At 47.8% G+C, this 24,797-nt stretch overlaps 1 protein-coding gene across 1 annotated transcript in view; it reads left to right on the forward strand.

The window, feature by feature from the left end:
• Positions 1 to 23,659, forward strand: part of LOC115324180 (indolethylamine N-methyltransferase-like) — a 98,048-nt gene extending 74,389 nt beyond the window's left edge. The window contains exon 4 of the mRNA XM_042291462.1: positions 23,233 to 23,659. Coding sequence (XP_042147396.1) covers positions 23,233 to 23,659 — 427 coding nt within the window. The remainder of the gene's footprint in view (positions 1 to 23,232) is intronic.
• Positions 23,660 to 24,797: the final 1,138 nt, after the last annotated feature.

The following is a 24,797-nucleotide window of genomic DNA, read 5'->3' on the forward strand; positions in this document are numbered from 1 at the left end:
ACGTTATGTGGCCTCAGCGGTCTTTCTATAGTTCTTTTCATTGTTGCCGGTAGAGCAGCTACCGATAGGGGGGGTTGCGAGGACGTCAACTTTGAAATGCAGTTTCTTCACATAATGTTTCCACTTTGGGAAGTTTCTACACATATACCTTGAAGTCGCTATTGTACGGATGAAACAACTTTGTAAGAGTGTCTATGAAAACTCGGGCAGGGTTCTCTTTAACGTGCCTGACTTACAACAAGGCTGTCCAACTTGAGAAATTTCATTGGCGGGAAGCTTATTTTCATATAAGAATGGTGTACTTCTTCACAGCGCTGTATGTATCCAACAGAAACTCCAGATGTGTTCAATAAAAGTAGCATTTGCTAATATTGTGTTTTCTGTGTATCTGATGCACTAGGTTGTATTTGTTTTGAACGCTTGCTACGTTTAGGCTATAAAAAATAGTCTAAATTTTATGCCGACAAGCTTATTGAAAAAGAAGTGTTCGGTCTGAATAAAAGATTCCAGAAATTACACTAAAATAAATTGCTACTTGGGGTAGCAAAAATGGTGTTTTACAGTCGACTCATTATTTCAAACTCCAGGGCCCGTTTGCTTGAAGCGCTAACCGGGGCTGAAGTTAGCCGCAGTACCTAGGAGAGGGATTTTCAAATCGCGTGACTGGCTCGGTAGGGATGCGGGGAAGCGTGGCGGTGCCCCGGTGAGTGAGCGCCGCACGCTTTGGAACTAATATGTCGTTGTAGCTGCAATACCGGGCGCGTTAGTCAGCAACGAATGGTGCAGGAGGCTTTCGCTTTGCCTTACCTCACTTCATCACAAAGCATGAGCAAGGCTCTTGCCGCATTTTTTAGATAGTCTTTCGACTCTGGCCATTCCTAAGCCTAAATGAATGTGGTACTTGTCGGCTTAGCAACATCTTTGGAAAGCGGATTGTCTTGACTCTATCGGTCAGGTATTTATTGCACACAAAAGCAAACAGCATCCCTAGAGACCTTTTTCTAAATTACCCAAGCATCGAGAAGAACGCTGGAAGTATAATTCTGCGGTCCGCGCGCACTGGCCTTCCTCTTATAAAAGATTCGAAGTAAATAATCATAATAAATATTTGACCAACGCATGTGGAAGACAAAATTTGTTTTAGACTTTTTGCTTTAGAACAGTTACTACCTCAGACGCCAGCACGTGCAACGCGTGTAACTACACTTGTAGCATGCACCTCGGTGCTTGGGAAATTTAGAGAAAGGTCTAATATGGTCTATTGGGACGCTGTCTGCTTTTGTGTGCTATTAATACCCGGCCGATTGAGTCAAGGCAATCCACTTTCCAAAGACATTGCCATGCTAACATTTATCGCGTTCATTTAGGCTTAGGAATGGCCAGAATCGAAAGACTGTCTAAAAAATGCGGCGAGGTCATATGCTCATGCTTTGCGATTTAAATGAGGTAAGGCAAAGCGAAAGCCTCTGGCACCATTCATTGCTGACTAACGCGCCCAATATTGCAGCGAAAACGACATATTAGTTTCAAAGCGAGCACCGCTCACTCACCGGGGCACCGCCATGTTTCCCTGCATTCCTGCCGAGCCAGTCACGTGATTTCAAAATCCCTCTCCTAGGTACTGCGGTTAACTTTAGCCGCGGTTAGCGCTTGAGCAAACGGGAGCTGGAAGCCACACACTTTAGTTTGAAATATCAGAAGATTGAATTATCAAAATTCATCTAAATATTGTCACGAATAAAAACATACTTCTTTATTAAACTTAAAATCAGTGTGTAATGCGCCGAACTTGTGCTGAGAAACATAAATTAAAGACTTTTGATGGTGTCGAAAGGACTACTGCCTCAAGCAGCCAAGCGAAGGTACTTTTGTAAGCGCGTGGGTATCTAAAAGTTTCTGAGCTCGAACAAAAAAAATTTAGAGTCGTCTCATCATTCCAGTCACGCAAACAAAAGAAAGAAGGACATGCGCTGGCGGGGTCAGCGGCATGTGAGTCGATCACGCTGCTGACTCGGCTATTTGCACATGGCATTACTCCCCTCTTGTGAAAGACTCGTCTTTATGCAACACAAAATTAAATTGACAGCTTAAACAAGACTAGGTAAAAATACAGAGTCTCGTAAATAGCAGATTTTCACAGTCCTACCGAGCATACCTAGTTCAGTTGAGTCGGAAGACGTGAATCGCCTACGGGTCGCAGAGGGCAGCTTGACAATGTTGATGTGCCATTGGCCAACGACTTACAACTTAGGTCTCATGTAGCGAATAACCTTGAGGTCGAAGCACCACTTTAACAGTTCCTTGCTGCGACGATGAATTGGTGTTTAGATTCGCAGTGGGTAGCCAGGCTGAAACTGGGCGTCGTGGTGACAAAGATTGTAGCAGTCATCGTCAGGAAGTTGTGGCTTGCATCAAAATGCGACCAAGCTGGCAAACTTCCTCCGTTCGTTGAGTGTCATACCAGGCGTCGTCGTCCTGTTCGTCTTCGTGACAGATACCACACTTGCCGTAGGTATTGTCATCGGGTTCATCATCAAGGTCGCCGTCAAGTTTGTAGTCGTGGTTGTCGTTAAAGGGCAACTCCGGACCATACTTTCAATTTTGGGATTATGACTGTTTTTAGTGCAGTCAGCGTCCCTGAATTGCAAGGTGTAATTTTTTCCTCGTTATTGTGCATAGTTTTAAAGATATGGACGCCTCAAAGTTTTGTTTGGGGCACGGTCAACAAAACCGAAACTAGCCGCTCGAGGCCCTGGCAGCACTAGAAATCAGCCACTATGTGAACGTGACGTCAGTATCGTTCTCGTTCAACGAGTACGCAGGTTGATCAGCAGCTACTTCTGTTGCGCTAGCTGTCTAAAGGTAGGAGGTAAGCTGATTTTATTTTAATTCTGTATATGTGGTAGATATCCAGCACATGTAGGAAGAGTTAGTGCGTATACCCAAAAGCTAGTGACTGGAAAACCCGTAAACTCGTACAGTGCCGTACTCGGCGGCCGCTGCCGCCGTGCATGTGCCATGCCGTACTTGTCGCTAGTATACCCAAAAGGTAGTGACTGGAAAACGAGTGAACTCGTTCAGTACCGTACTCAGCGGCTGTCGCCGTTTGTGCAGTCTTCCGTACTCTGTCGCTAGGCCTAAATTGTCATCGGGGCTCCGTGGATGGAGCGGCGTTGCTCTACGACGCGCTGCCAGTGAAGTACAGTACTGGGGGCCCTCTCGCTTTTGCGCTGCGGGTCAGTAACAGACACGAAGCTTTGAGGCTTTCCGGCACGGGCTGCTGCGTTAGGGCTGTACATGTCTGTTTTTGCATTCTTTTTTCCTTGGGCACGTAAAAGCCAAAGTCCACTCGTCGAACAGCGTTTACCCACACCTTCAATTTCTGGTACGTTGGAAACTTGTGAAAAAGCACCTCCGGGTTGTGCAGCGGGTTGTTTGAGCAGCCCACAGCACTACAAGTTCTACTCGGCATCCTTCGAGGAACAGCTGGGCAGTCTTGGGCGCTACGAGTTGCTCGCTAAAACCAGTCTTTGAGTCCTCACAAGCAAATAAACAAAAGGCTATACCGAAGCTACACGGGCTACAGATAAAAGCAATGGCTAAACATGACAATCACAAGTCCAAGTAGCAGTGGTAGCGGCTCAAAGAAGCGTACTCCGCGTAACGCTTGGAGGAAAAAAAGAACGATACTGACGTCACGGCCCAATGTTGCTTTAGTGATCGGCAACCCGCTAGCCGACCGCTAAGGTGCAGCGGCTCGCGGCGGGTCACATTTTTATTATCGGCATTAGTTGAGAATGCGGCATCCCACGGACGTAATATTTTGGCTGGGGTCGTATTTTGTGTCACTACAGCCATACCAGTAATTTCTTTAATTTCGAGTTTTGGCCGGAGTTGCCCTTTAAAGTCATCGTCCGGATTGTCCTTGGATAACTGTCAAAGCCGTAGTCGGGATCGTCTTTTATGAAATTGTTTGAGTCTTCGCCTGGGTCATCATCAGTGTCGTCATCAGTCTCGTCACCACGGTTGAAGACTGTTTGTCATCGAGGCCGTTGTTAGGTTGGTTATTGACATTGTAGCCGGGTTTGGTCTTTGGAGTTGTCGTCCGTTTCATCATCAGCGTAGAAGTCGTCATGATGTTTTCGTCTAAGTGTGGTAGCCAGGGGCTTTGTCAAGTTCATTGTCCGGGTCGCTTCCGAGGCCATAGTTGAGGTCGTCGTTGGTGTCAGAGTTGGAGTCGTCCTCGGATGATTTCAAGGACGTCGCCTTCACGATCGTCGTCTTCAGAGTTATCGTGTTCACAGATGGTACGCTTTATGGGCATAGACTGCGTTACCCTGCACATCCACCAATATGTCATGAACAAAAACAAACTTGATTAATAAAACTTCAGATCAATGTTAAATGCAGCGAACTTGTGCCGAGAAACATAAAGTAACAAAGACCGCACATACTTTGACAGCGACAAAAGGACGACTGACTCGAGCAGCCATGCGAAGCTCTTTTTGTAAACCCGTAGGTATCTAGAAGGTTCCGAGCTCGAACAAACAAGACTCTCGAGTCATCTCAAACATTCTAGGCGTGCAAACAAACAAAAGATTCCCCATTCCACCCAACTCCATTGCAGAGAATTGGAATTTTCTAATACTAATTCCATTCCTTTGAACTCCTGGAAAGGAAAAACTGGGCCCATTCCCACTCCTGGAATGGCTGAACTGCTGCATTCCATTCCTCTCAATCCCTCCCAGTTGTGAAAATGGCACTTGACAGCTAGTACTAAGTTACCGGAAAATAACGTCGGCGTAAAGCTGGCGTTGTGAAATGCGTAGACAACTGCAAAATTCAAAACCCTACCTGCAATCATTGATTTTACTAGGTTGAGCTTTGGTCTCGCATAGCACTAGTGGCAATTGGTATGGGGGCACTGCAGATATTGATCGCACCACCAGGTGTAAAAGCCTCGTAACAGAGAGGAAAACTAAGTCGCCCATCTTTTCCACAAAAGAACCATATATGTCCTCCACTTTTACGAGATACATAATAAGTGAGGAGTCACGTGTATTAACGAAGTGCGGGCGGTGTGACATTGTCCCTGCCTGGTGGCCTGCAACTGGTGCTGTAATCACACATGGTCCCAACAGCCTTATGGTTGCATCTCGCAGCACCAGGAACGACACTTTGGCTGTGTTCCAAATCTTACCCAAATAGATCCGAGTTACTCCGGTGGGTCGTGTCACGTGACAACACAGATTGAAAAGTGCTGGGCACGGGTAGTTTTTGGAACGCTGAGGTACAAAACCCTTACCCTGGATTAAGATCGAGTAAATTGCCCTTCTCAGCCTACAACTCTACAGTTTGGGTTGCTTCACTGGGGTTGCCACTTTCATCCTCGAAGGAACATAAGCAGTCAGATAACCAAACCGTCAGTTACCTAAGTGCAATAATGCCGTTTCGAAAGCCCCTTTGACGGCATCTAAGCAGCTCGCATTAGAACAAAGCCTATTCCATTCCTACTCTATTCTGGGCAAAATGTAACTACTAATTTCATTCCCATTCCATTCCAGTGCTGCCACCATTTTATTTGCATTCGATTCCAGGGTTGTGGAAGTGCGGAATCGGTCCAACTCTGGAGTGGCAACTCCTCAGCACTGGTAATAGTCACCAAGGCACCCAGTTCAGTGTGAATGCTGTCCTCACAGCCCATCCAAAGCTGTTATTACTGTAACAAACTCCAGTACGACGAAGTAGTTGAATTCGGAAGCCTGTTGTGCAGATTTGTACCTTGCATTGTTTCCGGTATTTTTTATTCCTTTTGTATTTTATAATGGACAACAACCGTTGTAATCTCAGTATTGTTGCCAAACCTGAAGGTTTTATCATCGGTGCACTTTTAAATAAATACATATATGCCACAGCCGCAGCTCAGCGATGAGCACTTACACTGCGACTTAGGTGTTTTGTAAGTATTCATTTTGATTGCGCGATAATCATGTTTGTCTTCTGTTAGAATTAAAAAAACCAAAACAATATTCAACATGATGGATAATTTTGGACACCCGCGGCATGTGTGATCTGAGCATTTGTTCTTTTCATCTGAAGTGTGTCTCTTGCTTACTACCTATAGAGTATACGATGTTGTGGACGGAAAAAATGCTGCGACCGACTCCGAGCAATAAAAACATTCTGTTTATTCTCATGTCGTTGAGCTCGTGGTGACGAGTATGAGTAGCACTGTCATCTTTGGCGATGCCAAGGCTGAACCGATAGACTGCCGCAGAGCTATCGCCCTCAGCTCTGCACTGTGAGGAATGGCACGATTTTGTTGAAGTGATTGCGGCTCCAGAGAGGTGTCGTTGCTGTTGACATGTACCGCAAGCAGGATGACATACTAGAGAGCAGGAAAGAGAGCGTTTGGAAGCCGTGCATGGTAGTTGACGCCGAGGTCAGGAAATGAGGCAGCAGACGGGGGAAATCGACCCTGTCGTGCTTTCAGTCCGGCTCGATCAGTTTGGAGTGTACAGCCTCGGACTGAAAGGGGGATGCCGGCCGACTGCGGGGCCGATGCAACATCCCCTAAGATGAGGAACCGAACTGAGAGCGAATGCCTGACATGGCAACGATGAGGAGACACTGGTCGGCTAGCAACATGCCTTGTGAACAAACAGTGTGAAGATGTCGATGAATATTCACTTGCCAAGCCGGTGGGGCAAGCAAGGTGGTCGCAGCCCATTGCTGGGAGATGCCGGTGCTAGATGCGACAGAGCAGAGGTGGTTGCGGAGGCGCTGCAGATGTGGAGGCTGAGAAAGTTGAATATGTGCCTACTGCATTTTCGTCCGAAAAGGCAGAGCCATTGCCGTGCCCTTGGCTACGAAGAACATTCCCCTGGATAGCAGGTGCTCGGAGTCAATCATCATGTCCAGGTCACCAATCTGTAGCACTTTCGATCTTGAGGACGGAAGAGACGGTGCAACAGACTCTGAGTTTAACTGTGAAAACATTCTCTTTATTCTCGTACCGTCAAGCTCGTTCCGACGAGTAGCTTGCTTTTATACACTGCAATCATTAGCATTATAGTTGATCTAAGTATTTTGCAACACTATTAATACGGCAGATTGGGCGAGTTGGTACGGCATAATTACGAACCAGCGCACTGGTAGACCAGTTACTCAAAATCCAAATACACAAAAATATACACTCGCACAGCACTGATGTGAGTTTTTTGTGTTTGGATTTTTGGTAACTGTCTACCTGTGCGCTGGTTCGTAATATTGCAACACTGCCGTCTTTAGGCGGTGTGGAGGCTGAACCGATGGACCGCCAGAGGCCCATATCTGTATCTGTTTCATATACTGAATGCCTTTTTGCACGGCTCTGTGTTTACTTTTGTCTTCCAGATTTTTACTGCTCACTTGTTTTTTTAATTTTATTTAGAGGATACTACTGGCCATTGAAGGCCCAAGTAGGAGTGGGGTACAACAAATGCATTCACACACCGACAACAACAAACAAATAACACAACATTAAGAGGTTTACAACAACTAACCAGCAAATATACAGGATATATATATTTAAAAGGGGGGGGGGGGTGTGGCACAGCATGCATCAAGCAGCATGTAATTCAATCATTTGTAATAATAGATGTGAAATTTAAAACTCATATTTAAGATTGAACATTATCAAACAAATGTGAATTTAATTAAGCTATACATTTTATATAGACTGTTACTTTTTATACAATTTTGTCTAGATTTGTCAGGATACAATCTGCAAGTATGCATAAAGTAACTGGAAAGTTGAAAGAAGCAAATTAGAGATTGCAAAACCTACTTCTCAATAGATATTTTTTTCCCAAAGTATTTACGTGATAGTGCAGCTGAAATAAGGCTCCTTTTTCAGTTTTTTTTATTTGAAACATCTTAAAAATACAATGTTTTCTAAGATTTTTTTTTATTATTATGCTTGGAAAATTAAGTTACCGATTATGTTCGGTTTATTCTAAACTATTTATATGAAATTCCAGAGTGATTTTGTGCATAACAGTGGCTAGATAAGGTTTTCATAATTTCTTATAAAACAAACTGACTAGTTTCTCTTTAGTGACCGTTTCGCCAAGGTGACAGCAGAACAAGTAACGGATCCCGACGTCAAACTGCAGGAATTTGAGATATATGTTTTCTTAGCGAATGCATGCACGCCACTATTGTGACATATTTGAATATCCTTATCGCTTGCTTGGGCTCAGCGGGTAATGCAGGTCGGCACTAGCGTGAGTATAAAGGCTGAACTGCATAAAGCGATTTAGCGAGCGACGGCGACAGCGACGAGTCAGCGACGTATTACGAAAATTTCTTACTATCGCTCGTCGCGTCACTCGGTTTTTGGATTTCTAGAAAACATCGTTCCGCTTTCATGCGGCTTGCGTCGTCGCGCGAGTGACCGAGCGTCAGCGAAGCGGGTCGCCGTCGCTGTTCTCGTCGCTCGCAAAATCGTTTACATTCGGTTTAGACTTCACGCTGTCAATAATATCGACTCGAGCGCGCATAATTTCATTTCCACGGGAGCGCGTGTAAATCAAACCCTAAACCAAGACGGGGGCTGCAGCCAGCAGCTTTGAGAGCGTCATACAATGGATTATAGTTTGACAGAAGCAAGCACACACTTCGCTAGCGCATTCCAGCCTTGAGCGCTCGAACTTCCGAAAACGAAACCAGATTTTGCTACATTTTGGCTTGCTCGAAACATTTTTTTTTAAATATAGGGTGTCTTTTAGCTATAGTCTAGACTAAGAGAAATGTGTACCTTCCCAAATTATATTTATGTCGCCGTACTATGTAAGTAATAATTGTGTAATATCGTTACGTTCATATAAAATACGGGGGGTGTCACCGGACCTTCGTCTGAAACAAAAAGTCTGCTATATATACCGAGCGGGTTTCTGTGACAATTGAGTAGGAGTGTCGGGTTGTTAGTGTCTCTGTTCGTTGTTTGTGTATGTAGATGCTTGTATGTTGATCTTGTGGTATGTGCTGTGATGTGTGTGTTCGTATGCTGCCGTCCGTGTTCGAGCGTGTCACTTCCACAAATTCCGAAATGTCCTTCATTTTTGTAGTTTTCCGCATACTCACTAGGTGGCGCAAGCAGCCGCCCAATTTTATTTTAGCTTTGTTTGTACGTAGTCCATTTATGTGTAAGGAACCACACTACATAGCTAGTCTAGTCGGAAAGTAACCGCGTGTTTAAATGGCGCATAGCGCCGGCGTTCAGTTCGTCTTCGTTCGCTGGCCGTTTCGGTAGCCGATTCGTACCCGGAAAGCCGCAAAATTTGCGTACACACGAGATATGAGTGGATACGTCGAAACGTCGCGTACAACTTTGCTCGCGGTAAAGAGGTGAGCGGGTGAGCGGGACATCGGTAACGCCGGTCAGGTAGGGTCGGGTGGGGTCGGTGTCGGAGCTATTCGTCGTCGCTCGCGGCAAACGGGCTTTTTCAATAAAGTTCATGTCTGTGGTCGCGAAAAGATAACTGCTGTGGAAATTACCCGGCGTCGGTGACAATGCAACCGGCTTGAGGCCTGGACGATCGGCTGAACCGCCACGCGAACGAGACCTGCTCGATGGGGAAACATGCTGCTGGATGCAGTCGATGGTCGCTCCCACTGTCGCGTAATCGCCGTAATGGATACGGCGTCGGCGCTTGGGGGTGAATGCTTGCGGTAGTTCAGCACGTATGGACGATTACGAACGAACACGTGCAAACTACGCTTTCGCTGCGGCGAAAAGCCGTGTAAAGCGCTGGGCCTCGCTCGCAGAACCCGTCTTGCGTCAAACGGCCGCCATTGTAAAAAAAACACCCCTAGACGTGTGATCGCAGAACGAAGTACACGTTCAAAGATGTTCATTTTACACGAGACCTCGGGTGCAAACGAAATACACCGAGCCTCGCGTGTAAAACGAACACCATTTGGGGAGTCCGCCCTGGGACAACGGTTTACACGTCCAGGGGTGTACTTTTTCGCTGTGTGTGTAGTAGCGCGCGGTCCCCACATCTCCGCAGTAATATAGACAAAATTTAGGGCTATATTACGGCGGGTCGGTTCGAATAATTACCTCCGTCGGTGCCAATGATCGACTACCTTGTCTCGCTCTCTCGAATATAGCGGAAGAGAAGACACACGTACCACACTGTTAGCAAGTCCCGTGTATTTGGCGAGTATTTGGGGTGAAAAACACGCTATTTACACAAATTACCATAATTTTACACGATCAGTAACGGATAATTCGTTCAGAAATCATGCGAGGTTGTAAAAAACGTGTTTTGGTTCGGTCATACACGCATAACCGTGTAGCCGACCTCGATAACACGCATCGCCCCCGGCGACGACCGCGGCATTGCCGGCTGTCGAAGCACCGGAATGCTTGGGGACACACCTAGAAAGGACCGTCGAGACAAATGCCGCGGAAAGAAACATGTCTCGGAGACAGATATGCACCAAAAGCAATTGCGCCATGTCGCAGGACGTTGGCGTAACCCGCGCTTACCGTGCTTGCCGCCATTTTCTGGTCGATGGCAATGCGGCTTCCCTCATGTCGCCTATGTTTGTATTTAGCTTAGGGGTCTTAATAATAGTTTCTTACACACCACAAATAAAGTCATGGGTCTAATTATTCGATCCAAACAGTTAAAATAGATATAAAAAGCGTGTCCTCGATGTGAACACGTGATATTGCACTTGGTTTCGTTTTTGCTTCAGCTGCAAGCGATCTGGCCACGCCGAAAGCGCAACGCCGATGTACGCTGGAAGCAAGAGCCGGTTGGCATTCGTTGTTTTTGTTTGACCGGAGAAAATCTGGCAAGTATGGCAAGTACGCATGGCGCCGCTATTGTTTTGGTTTGACGGGACGCGAGAAGCTTCGCATCGAGCTTCGGAGTTTCCGAGCACATAGTGAAGACGTGACCGGAGAAGTGCCCCTGTGATGTTCCCGGAAGACGGAAAGTACCATTCGTAATCGTCGTGTGTGCTTTGAAAGCGAAGGGAGTCACAGGGTCCACGATTGCGCAACCACAAGCCAAGGTTCACGACGGCGCGGCGTTGACTTCGGCGATCTCGTTCTGGTTTGGTGCAACAGGGCGATGCGAAAAAGAGCTGAAACGTTCGTCGTGTGTGGTGCGGTGTTTTGTATTCCGGGTCTGTTTGAACCGCACTTTTAACACGGAGCGCAGATTGTTTGTTGCGGAGTGGAGGTTCAACGGGTACAGTCCCGTCGTCGTCAGCGGGTCCGGTCCAGCTGGTCCGGGAGGACGCAGCGAGCGGTTTTAAAAGTAAATCTTTCTTCGTTCCGTTTTAAACTGTGAAGATATCCCGACACATACCGTGAGTAAAAAGCAGCGGGCGTTTTCAACAAAAATACGTCGTTTTAATTGAATAATGGACTCCGGATTGTTGTCTTAAATCTGCCGTTTTTATGCTTCGTGTTGGACTGCGTTTGCACTGCGACGTACACCGCTCGAGTAGATGATTCGGTCCTGCAACGAGTTTGTTGCGCCAATCATGGGGCGTCAATAAATTAGGGCAAGGTTTCCTACCTGCCCACAGATGGATGTACTGAGACCATTTTTTACGTAGTGAACGTAGTGCTTTTTCTTTATTTTGGGAAGAGGCGTTGGAGCATTTATTATGGTAAAATCACTTGAGAGTTGAGAAATTGGAAAGCGAGCAAGCTTTCCCAACTTTGTCGCTTTCTCTCTTTTACTGCCCTGTTTCAGTTTCAGTAGGCATATCTACTAGCAGGTACAAACTGCTCTAAAGCAGTTAAAAAACGAGAAGCTTAGGACGGTGCGGACTCCGCGTTTCGCGCTTTTCCCAAGGTGACGGGGTAAATGCTTTTGTGAGGTATGCCGAATATGCAAGCGATTTTGTTATGCCCGTCGTTTGCGTCTCTCCAGCAAAACGAATAAAAGGATCTACTACAAAGGCGCAATCACAAGCCAAGATTTACAATAGCAGTGCGTTTGCTTCGGTGATCCCTGTAGCTGTATTTTATCCTGCTCTCTGCAACACCGTGTCATGACGAAGAGCTGGAACGGTAACGGTTTGTGCTGGCCTCCCGGTTGACAGAAACCCGCGTCGCCCACATCGGCACCGAGTGCGCTTGGGCTGTTGATGCTCAAGCCTTTCATCCGCGGCTTGTCGCCAGCTCATCCTTCTGCTCAACGGTGAGGAAGGGCGAGAGTAGCCTCGGAAGTGAATGTAAATCCTCGTTCATTCAGTTATCCGGTGTCAAAGTGTGGAAGATGTCCAACGTGTACTGAGGGCGGGAACTACGAGCGTTTTGCCTTGCTTTTCTAACTGAAACCACACCAACGAGATAACTGCCTTGCGTACTCCAAAATGACGGAAGCAATCAGTTTCAACAGGTCGAGTACGTCACCGGGGATGTAGGCGAGACGGCGCACACTGTTTAAACGCTTGCAGTATCCACGAGTGGTACCAGGAAAGCGACGTCAACAGAGAAGGAGCTCGCGATTCAGCATAATGCAGTGCTACAGGCCCGTGTATCTTCAAAGTTCGGGGTGGTGGCAGTATAAAAAAGAAGAGGCATCAGCGCCTCACAGCAGTGTTTACGAATAACACCGGTCACAAACTCCCGAGCCCCACCGCTCCACTCGACACCGACACGACATACGACAACAAACTGCATCAAAATGCCCCTAAAGTGAAGGCGTCTGCTCCCGTACTGCAACTAGTGGAAGTGAAGTGTTGGGCGGATGTCCTTCACAAAAATATATAAAAAATGCTTTGCGGAAGGATCATTTTCATTTATTATTGTATACGTAATGACAAAATCCCAATAATTTGTTTTCCTATCTGACTCAAGCTAGTCGGAATGCTCCTAACACTGGTCAAGCAAGAAAATAACAAAAATTTGAACTTTTTCATGACCGGTTTAAGATTTATTGTTAAAGTATCGTTATTAATTGCAACGGACTAACATTATAGATTTCGCCTCCACACTTCTTAAATGCAAACAGTTCTAACACACTGCTGTCCATTGCGCCGTGTTTTGTGTATTCTATAAATCTGTAATGGTCAGCGACCAAAGAGCTCACCCGCACATGTCAAGCTTATATGCGCCGCGGGGAGAAATGGTTATTGAGTAGGAAGTGTCGGGCGTTGTGTCGTTGTTGTGTTTGTGTACATGTCGGTGCTGTGTAGCATGTGGTACTGGTTTGCCTGCGTTGTATGTAGGGTTGCTCTCTAGTCGTGGTCGTTCGCAGTGTTAACAGACTCGTCTTTTTTTTTTAAATACAGGCTGCTAGAAATCTCGATAGGTGGCGCAAGTTACCGCCCGATTTTAAATAGTTTTCTCAAGTTATTTATCCATGTGAGTTCGGCATTCGTTTTTTTGTCCAGCCGCTCGTTAAGCTACCGACGCCGCCGACCGCCGACGACGCACGTACAGTACGTACCTTTGCACGTAGGTACGTCCGCCGCTTGGAGACTTTACTGTGTATAAAATGATGATGATGATGATGATTAGGAGTTTATTGGCGCAGCAGCAACGAGGGCCATAATGCGCCAAACTTAACGTATTTAGAGCATATTATAACAAAAGTTTACTTTGAGGCTACATATTTACAAATGGTATAAATATCCAGTTTGTTTTAAAAAGTCTAAGACACGGCTGAATGGAACTAAAGGTTTATCACCAAGCAAAAAATAGGGATGAAATGGGAGATGATCCCTAAAAAGTTTGAGAAAACATGATTGACGGAGTGGTTGATGGGACGAACAATGCCACAAAATGTGCAACACGGTCAGAAGCTCTCCACAATGTTCACATAGTGCAACATCCTCACCACGAAGCAGATACTGATGTGTCACACAGGAGTGACCTATTCTTAGACGGCATAGAAGAACCTCCACACGACGTTCCCTGTTGTAAGAGCTCTCCCAAACGCCCAGAACGGGCTTGATAATGTGAAGTTTGTTGTTGCTCTCTGTATCCCATTCCAGCTGCCATTTGAGAAAAATAGATTTTCTCAGAAGTGGTTTCAAGTCTTGGTAAGGTAAGCAATTGAATGTTATAGACGAGCCTTGGGCAGACACGGCCAATTTATCCGCCTCCTCATTGCCCAAAATCCCAACGTGGCTTGGCACCCAGCAAAACTTAATGTCCCGACCGCGTCGCAGGGCGCTATTGATCTTACCATGTAGATGTTGTGCAAGGCAATTCTTTGTGGGCATCAGGGAGGACACAGCCAATAAGGCACTTTGTGAGTCGACAAAAATTACAGCTTTCATAATACTATTGTCGAGTATATGTTCGACCACTAGTAAAATAGCATAAAGCTCTGCAGTGAAAATGCTTGCCCTAGAGTCAACTTGTGTGGCTTTACTGTAGGAGGCGGAATAGAAAGCACACCCTACAAAAGACGACGATTTGGACCCATCTGTATAAAACTCCAGGTAGTCTGCATATTTTTGTTGCAAGGAGAGGAACTCCTGCCGGAGGATTTGTGGTGAAATGACCCTCTTACTGTATTTTGCAAGTGACCAGTCACAGAAAATCGGCAGAACATCCCATGGAGCAACCCTATGAGTGTTTTTAAGCAAGGGAATCTCATGGAGGGGGATATTAAAAGATTGACAAGTACTTTGCAAACGGAGGCTTAATGGTCTAGCAATGCTCGGCTTGTTTTCGAAAAGCTGTGAACTTCTGGAAGCATGAAGGGCACTGTAAGAGGGATGCTTTGGATTTGAAAGTACTTTGTAAGCATAAGAGACGCTGAGGTACTGCCTCCGTTTCTCAAGGGACATTTGATGCGTATCAGCATACAAACTCTTCACAGGAGATGGGCGAAATGCACCTGTAGAAAGTCGTAGTCCAAAGTGGTGTACTGGGTCAAGCATCTTAAGAGTGGATGGCCGCGCTGACCCATATACTACTGCACCATAGTCGAAACGGGATCGAACTAAGGAGTTATACAGTCGTAGAAGACAGCGCCTATCAGCACCCCACGACATATGCGATAGCACTTTTAGGATGCTTGATGACATCAAGCATTTCCGTTTCAAATTCTTCAGATGGGGTACAAAGGTAAGTTTCTTGTCAAAAATAACACCCAACAATTTGTGTTTTTGTTGGACTGATATCTCAATGCTATTAAGATGCAAGGAAGGATCACGAGACAATCCCCGGCGTAATGAAAAAGGAACACAGACTGTTTTTTCAGGAGAAACTTTGAAGCCGTTTTCGTCTGCCCACTTACACATTCTATTGATTGTAAGCTGCAATTGTCTTTCACAACTGGAGAGGTTACAGGAAGACACAGATATTTGCACATCATCCACATATAAAGAGTAATTTACTGATGATGGCATAACCTTAGCTAGACTGTTAATCTTTACAGCAAAGAGGGTAACGCTCAACACTCCTCCTTGAGGAACACCATTTTCTTGAGAAAAAACATCTGAAAGTGTGGAGCCCAATCGAACTTGAAAGGTTCTTTCGCTGAGAAAGTTCTGTATGCACTGAAGCCTGCGGCCCCGTACATCACAGTTGTACAAGTCACTAAGTATTCCATACCTCCATGTGGTATCATATGCTTTGTGTAAATCAAAAAAACACCGAGACACAATGCTGCGGTGTACAAATGCCTCACGTATAGCGGTCTCTAGGCGAACCAAATGATCGGTGGTCGCTCGTCCCTCCCGAAAGCCGCACTGGTTTATATCAAAAAAATTCTCAGTCTCTAAGAAATGGACAAGACGACGATTCACAAGCCGCTCATAAGCCTTCCCTAAGCAACTTGTGAGTGCGATGGGACGATAGCTCGTAGGAATGGAAGGGTCTTTCCCAGGTTTCAAAAAAGGGATTATGTGGGCATGTTTCCAGCAACGAGGAAAGGCAGCAGCTTGCCATAGATGATTAAAGAAAGTTAACAGACCGTTCATAGATTCAGGGGACAGTTTCCTCAACATTTCATAGTGCAGTCTGTCTGGCCCTGGTGCAGACTGCTTCTTTGCACCAAGAGCGACTTTGAGTTCACACATTGTGAATGGTCTATTGTAAAAAAATTAACCTCTCTCCAACATCGAGATGGGCTGCTTTTCAACAGTCGACTGGAACTTCTTGAATTTTTCGCTAAAATTAGAGGAGCTACTAATAAGATGGAAATGCTCCCCAAGAACATTTACTTGATCTTTCAGCGATACAGAGGGGGAAGAAAACAGAGGAGTTCGGAAAGATTGGTAATCTCCTCGAACTTTCCGCAGGCGATCCCAAACTTCTTTAGCTGGGATAAAGCTATTTAGAGAAGATATATATTTTTCCCATGATGTCCTCTTTGCCTGTTTCCGTGTCCAACGTGCCTTGGCCCTACATTTTTTTAAATTCAATCAGGTTCAAAGCAGTGGGATAACGGCGAAATATACCCCATGCCTTGTTCTGTCTCCTGCGAGTGACTGTGCAGTCCTCATTCCACCAGGGTTTGCATCTCCGGGGTAGGACGCCGGATGTTTCCAGAATAGAAGATGCAGCAGCATTAATTAGACATTCAGTGACAAACACCGTCGCCTCGTCGGGGGACATACTGCGAAAAAGCGATGGATCCAGTACGGCATTTAAACCAAAAAGAGTCCAGTCAGCCTTCTCTAATTTCCACTTTGGAAGGCGGGTCGAATGCGAAGGAAGGGGTATTGAACTTTCTAAAAATATGGCGAAATGATCGCTGCCAAATGGATTATCTAAAACCTTCCATGAAAAGCATGGAAGTAAAGCTGATGATGATATGGAAAGGTCTATTGATGTAAAGGTGTTATGAGCAGCACTAAAAAACGTTGGCTCCTTTTTATTCAGAAGACAGAGCCCGGAGGATAATAAAGGTCGTTCTAAAACTCCACCACGGGAATCCTGACGAACACTACCCCACAGAGGGTGGTGAGCGTTAAAATCACCTAGAATTAAAAAAGGCTTAAGCAGCTGATCTATGAGTCCTTGTAGCTCGTGGAGCTGCAGTGGAACGTTGGGTGGCAGGTGGAGAGAGACGAGGGTGACGAGTCGGTCAAGGAGAACGCGAACTGCTACTGCCTCGAGTGGTGTTTGTAGAGGAACCTGAGCACACACAACCCCGCTCTGCACTACAACTGCGACACCTCCAGAAGGGCTAGGAGAAAGGCGATCCTTCCTAAAAACCTGGTGCCCGCGTAAGACCTGTGTGTGTTTGTCGCTCAGATGGGTTTCCTGCAAACAGAGTGCCACAGGACGAAGCTCACCGAGAAAAAAATTAACGTCATCAATATTACGAAGAAGGCCGCGACAGTTCCACTGCATGATACCTAATTGTTTAGTCATAGCAGTGCTAAAATTAAAATAAACTTCAAGTTATAAACTGCAAAAATGGGCAAAAAACACGTTACTAGGGTTTAAAATCAATTTTTACGCGCGGAGCGTTTTTCTTTTTCGCGCAGTCATTCTGCTTCCCACTAGAGGTAGTGGGAGCAGCGAGGGAGGACTCCGATCCCGAGAGGATAGCCTCGTCGTCGGATCTGAGCCCACACTCTTCCATGGGCTCTTCCGGTGGTGTCGTCAGCTGACCCTTAGGGGCCAACTGCTTCGACGTTTCACCGGGCTTCCTCGGGGCAGTGGTTCGGGGTGGTTGGCCCCGGCCGCGGGGGAACACAGAGGCAGGGGGGGGCCATCCCCTGCTCGGGGGTGGATGCTGGCGAGCCAGCACCCTTCCTGGGCTTGGGACATCGTGCCGCTGGCACCGTCCCTGCGGGTTTCGGTGGGGACTCCGACGAGACCTGCAGATCGTCCGGAGACGTCTGTGTTCCCGCCGATGCCATTACTGGCCGTGCAGGTCCCCTACGCACGACCTCGGCATATCCGCCTTTTGCCAAGAAAAAAAATCGTTTTTTGGCCTCATGGTAGGGAATATTTTCCTTTGCCTTTAAAGTGAGAATTTCTTTCTCTTGCTTCCATAATGGACAGGAGCGAGAGTATGCCGGGTGAGGACCGTCACAGTTGGCACATTTCGGATGGTTATCGCAGGTGTCAGCGGCATGCTCTCTGCTGGAGCACTTGGCGCAAGTGTCGGCTCCCCGACAGCTCCGCGACCCATGGCCAAACCGTTGGCATTTGAAGCATCTCTGAGGGTTCGGCACATAGGGCCGTACACGGCACTGTAGATATCCTGCCTTCAGAGTTTCAGGTAGTGTGGTAGAGTCAAAGGTCAAGATGACGTGTTTGGTTTTTCTTTCAACACCATCTCGGCGGATGGTGATGCGGCGCGCAACTACAACCCCTTGACCAGAAAGGCCCTCAACAATTTCTGCCTCGGATGTTTCAAGCAGGTCATCCTCAGAGATAACTCCCTGTACGGTGTTTAGCTTGCGGTGAGGTGTTACGCTAACTTTGTAGTCTGCGACGGCATTCAAAGCTAGGAGAGCTTCACTTTGTTGTTTTGTATTCATTTCCACAAGAAGGTCACCCGATGCCATCTTTTTTGCATTAAACTTCATTCCAATAATACCTTCAAGAACTTTTGATACCAGAAAAGGGGATAACTTTGCAAGTGGCTTTTCGTCTTCTGAATGTAGTACAAGAAACTTCGGGAATTTTAGAAATTCAACACGTTTTGCGGGAATGTCTTTTGCTTCGGTGCGGACCCTTTTCAGGGCCCGATCAGTAGATTTTTGCCTGGAACCCATAAAGATGGGAGGAAAGTTCAGTGCCCGGGTGCACCGCCCACCACGGAGCCCAACAAGGGGGTAGGTAATGTGCCATAGCAAGAGGGCTTGGCTGACACAATTACGCTACCAGTGCTGCCCGGGCACTATACCCTAGTGTGGTTGCAGGGATAGGTCCTGTTTCCACTCAAGGTTGGCCCTTGCCGCCTAAGAAGGTGAAAAAGGAAGGAAGAGAATGTAGAAGAAAAGAGAAAGAGGTGGGAGGAAAAGTGGAAGAAGGAAGAAGAGGGTAGAGGAGGCAACTGACTGAATCATCCTGGTCGGGCCAAGCCAGGACACCCGTCTACGAGAAGCAGAGGTCAAAGCGGTGTATTGCCTCGCCCGGGGGGCCCCGGGGGGTCCAAACATACCCCGGGCTCAGCTCAACCACCAGGGTCCCCTTTCCCCGGACACGGGTTAAGCCACGCAGAGCCAGGCGTGGGTGGGTAAACCCACATGGCTCGGGGTTCGCGGTGGCGCCACTCACCAAGCACCTACCAAGGCAGGTGCCCCCTGCGTGCAGGTATGGTGGCCCGCGTGGCTGGGGTCCGTGGTGGCGCTAATCACCAAGCACCTAACACCGAAGGTGTAGGCGCCCCCTGCGGGGTACTGTGTATAAAAGGCATCGAACGAGAACTAACGCGCCCTGTGTGCTTTCAATTCGGGTGAAAGGCGCGCGGCTCGCTGGGCTCGTCTCTCGCCTGTTCTCGGCGGCTGGGCGCCATGTTTCATAAGGAACACGCTCGAAACGTGTTTTGCTGAAGGCAGACACGGTGTAGCGTGTGAAGTTTACACAGCACCTCATGTGTAGACGAAAAACACAGATAGCTGCGTGTAAAACGAACACGTTTCGACGTGTCCGCTATGGGACAACGGTTTACACGTCTGGGTGAGTTATTTTTGCTAACAGTGCAGAGTAAGGACAGAGTCCAAGAGCATTTATTAACATACTCTTCTATATGAACTACAATGTCCCCATCCAAAATGCCCCCCGCGCCGGCAAGGTAAGAAAAGGTCCTTACCTGGCCAGACGCGGGGTTCCGGAGAGCCAAGACCGGGGAAGCATCGGAGAAGTCGCCGACACACGTCCTATCTCTTTCGCGGTCACCCGGACGAGTCCTTTTCCCGAAAGCGGGAAAACAAGAAGCGAAACCTCCTCACCTGTCAGCAGTGATCCGCATCCGATCGGGGGAACGGAAATCGGTCCCCCCGGGAGAGAGTGAGAGGAGCGCCCCCCAAGCCAGGCGGCCCTCCGCCTTACGAACAGGTCGGAGCTGACGGCGAAGGCGGCCGAGCGTTCGGACCCGCGGCCATTATCGCAGCCATCGGGGAAAGAAGACCAGAAGAATCCCCACATCCCCCCGTCCTTAAGACGGTAGGTGGGTCTCAATAAAGAATAAAAGAGGCCCACCTGCTCTCATAAAATAATATATCTCTCTGCGCACCCCCAACAAATACACGCGACACCCAGCGCGCGTCTTCACAGTGTCCGTCGTCAACAGCTCACGCACCAGGCCGAAGAAAAGGAAAGTTCCAGTTCCAAGCACTTGACAGCCGCCGCCACAGCACGGCAGAGCATCACAGGCACCGCGCTGACGCCGCTGGACCCAGGTGTCGCGGTACGAGCTGGCCTGCAGTGGGGGGCAGCCAGGCCGTCGTGAAGGCGGCAGCACCAAAAAAGACCGACGACCGCCGCCCACCAATGGAGACCAGCTGGGGAAGTCCCAGACACGCTGCCCGGGGGGTTCGGCGCCATCTCGGCCGCAGGGGGCTGGTGAAGGGGGGGTGGACGACCTCGGAGCAGACCTGCGAAGTCGTTTTGCGCCAGCAGCCAACACGCCCAGAGCCGTCCGTAGACCTCCCGAAAGGGAAGAAAGGGCGCCGCCGCCTCCAAACGAGGGGACGCGCGCAACCGACGCTCGCCTGCCTCAGGCCGCAAAGGCGGCAAAACGGGAAGGGCTCAAACGACAAACAAAAACCACAAAAAAGGTGGCCAGTTTGTCAACGGTGACAGGAACATGCCAGAGTGACCCGATTAGACACCGGAAGAAGAAGCCATAAAAAGAGGGCCCCTCCGTTCGAAACGCGTCCACATACCAAGCAAACTAATTGAGTTCGCTTAATGTGGGCCCCGGGGAGAGAGCTTCTAGGAAAAACGCCGAGTTCTCAATCCTTTGCGCAGGCAGCTAACACAGAGGCTGCCCACACTACCCAGTTTTATAGTTACCGGAAGAGTCCGTTGACTATAAGTGGCCAAAAGCAGATAACAGTCTGCAGCTGGCCCGTCTTCGGAAGTCGAGGTAAGGGATATGGGGACTTCGAAGGGGCGGATAGAAAGAAACCGTCATGCATGCGCGCCTGCGAGCGGGGAAGATGCAAGTTCCCGCGCAAAATAGCCGCCATCTTGCTCCTCAGGGAGGAAGACAAAAGGGGCCGCAGCTCACACGCTCAAACCTGCTAGTTTCGCCAACCATTTGAGCTAGCTATGCTTACCGAGGCTACAAAAAACATGTCTTGCACACGATAGCTTGATCAAGGGCTCACAACCGTGTGGACCCTTCTTTTGAGGCAAGGCCAGGTTTCAGAGCAACGTAACTGCTAAGAGTCTTAGAGTCGCTCTTCCACCTGGATCTCGCGAGTCTGACAGATATCGCCAAAGGGCGCTCTGGCTACATGGCGCCTGGGTTTCAGAGCAACATAACCTCCGAAAGTCTTAGAGTCACGTCCACCCAGATACTGTCGAAGTGCGCCTCAGACCGCGTAGCGCCACCACCATGAACGCAAAACTAGTGTCGTTCTTGGAAAACAACAACAGGCTGCAGGAGTACGTTGGCATCAAGCAGATACAAATCTGTCCCGAAGAAAACCCTCCGCGGCCACTGCAATCCCAGCAGTGAATACAGTGCGCGCGTCAACAGTGTGCAAACTGCTTCTCGACGCCGACGGTTACGCGGCCCGGCTCCCGGAGCCCGTCAGTAGCAGTACCAGCTACTTATCGACGTTACTGGCAGGCGTACCGTCCGAATCTGAATGAGTGTCCGCGACTACTCCGAGTCAAAGAAAACGAATATTTACATTCCCAGATTGCACTGCTGATAACCCAAATACACACAGGTGAAGGGTTCGCCTCAAGCACGGAGAACAAAGGGTCTCCCGCAACAACGAATGTTGCTTGTCGCACGCCAATTCAAAACAGGAACGCGCGTACGAATCACACTGCGCTCGCTCAAAGGAGTGGCACTGCGGGTTGCCGACTCGGCATTAATCGCTCAACCATAAGTGGCGAGATCAGGGCGCTCGTGGTACGGGGCGATCAAAGGCAAGGAATGCGGGCAAATAGGCCGGACAAAGGGACGGAGGCCGGGAGCGACGACCACGATAAAAGAAGCCGTGGCCCCACGTTGGGCGCCATTTTATGTGGGACGTTGCTAGCTACCGACTAACACAGGTACCGATATAGAGTAACCAAAGGGTTGTCTCAACAGCGGCGATATCTCAAAGGAGACGTCAAACCTAGTAGCGCGCGGTCCCCACATCTCCGCAGTAATATAGGCAACGTTTAGGGCTACATTACCGCGGGTCGGTTCGATTAATTACCTCCGTCGGTGCCAATGATCGACTACCTTGTCTCACTCTCTCGAATATAGCGGAAGAGAAGACACACGTACCAGAGTAAGGACAGAGTCCAAGAGCATTTATTAACATACTCTTCTATACGAACTACAATGTCCCCATCCAAAATGCCCCCCGCGCCGGCAAGGTAAGAAAGGGTCCTTACCTGGCCAGACGCGGGGTTCCGGAGAGCCAAGACCGGGGAAGCATCGGAGAAGTCGCCGGCACACGTCCTATCTCTTTCGCGGTCACCCGGACGAGTCCTTTTCCCGAAAGCGGGTAAACAAGAAGTGAAACCTCCTCGCCTGTCAGCAGTGATCCGCATCCGAGCGGGGGAACGGGAATCGGTCCCCCCGGGAGAGAGTGAGAGGAGAGCCCCCCAAGCCAGGCGGCCCTCCGCCTCACGAACAGGTCGGAGCTCACGGCGAAGGCGGCCGAGCGTTCCGACCCGCGGCCATTATCGCAGCCATCGGGGAAGGGAGACCAGAAGAATCCCCACAATATTAACTGCCTTCGTAACAGCTCGCACCTTGGGCACAAGATTCCAAACTGTAGTTTGTCTCAAGCCACAGTTCTATCCTTACCTCATTTGCTGAGGTGAGAATAAATACGACGGCAATGTAGAACCCACTTGAAGCACCTTTCGGAAGATTATAAATTTATATAAAACATGTCTTTTTCTGCAATATAATAGTCAAAATTTTCGAATATGTACAAGGCAGCTAAGAAAGTGTATGCGATATCTCAAAGTAAGATTCCTTCTCACAAAAGAAAGAAAAGTTTTAAAATCACTTACATTTTGAAACTGAAATAGTATATCCAAATATCTGCGCACAGCGTGACAATAAAGACAGAGTATGATAGCCAATTTCTTGTTTCGTCTTGCAGAAATATCAAGAAAGGGGCCTTCGCAATAATGGAGCGCACACGCTCATCGATTCGCAAGGTGGTTCTCTGTGATGTCCTCAAACCTGGAGTGCTCCCAGAGGAACACAGGGAAATCTTCGATGTTGTTCTCTCCTGTAATTGCCTGGAATGTGTCGCGGCTGACCTAGATTCTTTTCAGAGTGTGGTTAAAAATGTAGGGTCACTTGTGAAATGTGGTGGTCTGCTGGTTCTGGCTGGCATCGGTGGCATGGGCGACTACTACATGGGAAACAAAGACTTTCCTATGGTGAACCTCACCGAAGATGTGCTGAAAAGCTCAGTGACAGATGCCGGATTTCGAATCAAAACATTCTATGCCGAAATTGTTGGCGGTATGGGGAGCGCTGACGCATTCGTGTTTGTTCTAGCGGCCCACAATAAAGAATGAGTCGGGTTGCAGTGCCGTGCGCTACCTTGTGTGGCGGTCCTCTCTTGACCGCTTCTCCGTCCTAGCCTAACATATATGGAAGTACAAATAAATTTGTAATACTTGCTTGATAAATTAGAGTAAGCAGACGTTATAAGTGATTCGATTAGTACAAAAAATTGTTTACTTGTTAATCGATACGCCGTATAACAGAAAAAGCCTATCATTTTGTAGTGTAAGGAGACACTGGTGCACACTTTGTGCTGCATACAAAAAAAATAATCTTAAAATGAATGCAGTAACTACTAGTGCGCAGTAAAATTGTTTAGCAAGAACAACCTTTCGCTCTGTTGAAAAAGGAAGTTATGTTCCTTTTCGGCGTTTTCCCTGAGTTACAGGTCCTTTGCATACTTTGACCGAAAGCTTTATCATATGTACTACCCACTTGCTACCGAACAAGCAAATACGCCAAAGAGGTACATACGTACGCCGAAGAGGCACATGCGTGGAGCGCAATGTCTGCGATGTAGCGCCCATTGACAGATATACAATTCGTTGAAGAAAATATGAGCGAGAACAAAATATTCCAACATGGCAGGTATAATGGTAAAACGAAATACAAAGTTTTTCAGGTTTACGCAAACAATTAACGAAGGGCATCTTGCACGTCGAAGGGAAGAGAAAGTATTAATTTACAGCACCTTTTTTTTCCTTTTGACGTGGAGACCAAAGCTTATTTCGACGGCGTCTCCTTCCCGATAAGGTTTCGTCAGCCGGCTTGCTGCGAAGAATAATTTCTACTTTGGAGTCTGACAGAAGGCACGGCCAATGTTTTGCTTTTTGCATGACTGTGTTAGGGTAGACGCTGTTAGAAAACCTGGCCATTTTGAAGGGAAAATTAGAGTTCTATCAATAATCAGCAACAATGCCGACACAGCAACGGGCCATTCTCGCAGGGCGAAGTTTTAAGGAGAATATTAAAGAGTGACGTGAAGGCTTTCTCAAAAGCTTCGTGCATATGTGAGAAAGATGAGATTAAAAAAAAAAACTCCTAGTTAAAGTTGTAAACGGCTTGCTTGCCGAGGCCTTACGGACGGGTCACATATTACAGAAAGCGGATTTTTATCTCGACCAGAAACGTGCCGCCATAGCACAACTT

The sequence above is a fragment of the Ixodes scapularis genome, unplaced genomic scaffold (assembly GCF_016920785.2).
Source record: "Ixodes scapularis isolate PalLabHiFi unplaced genomic scaffold, ASM1692078v2 PGA_scaffold2__306_contigs__length_199485367, whole genome shotgun sequence".
In the NCBI taxonomy this organism is placed as follows: domain Eukaryota; kingdom Metazoa; phylum Arthropoda; class Arachnida; order Ixodida; family Ixodidae; genus Ixodes; species Ixodes scapularis.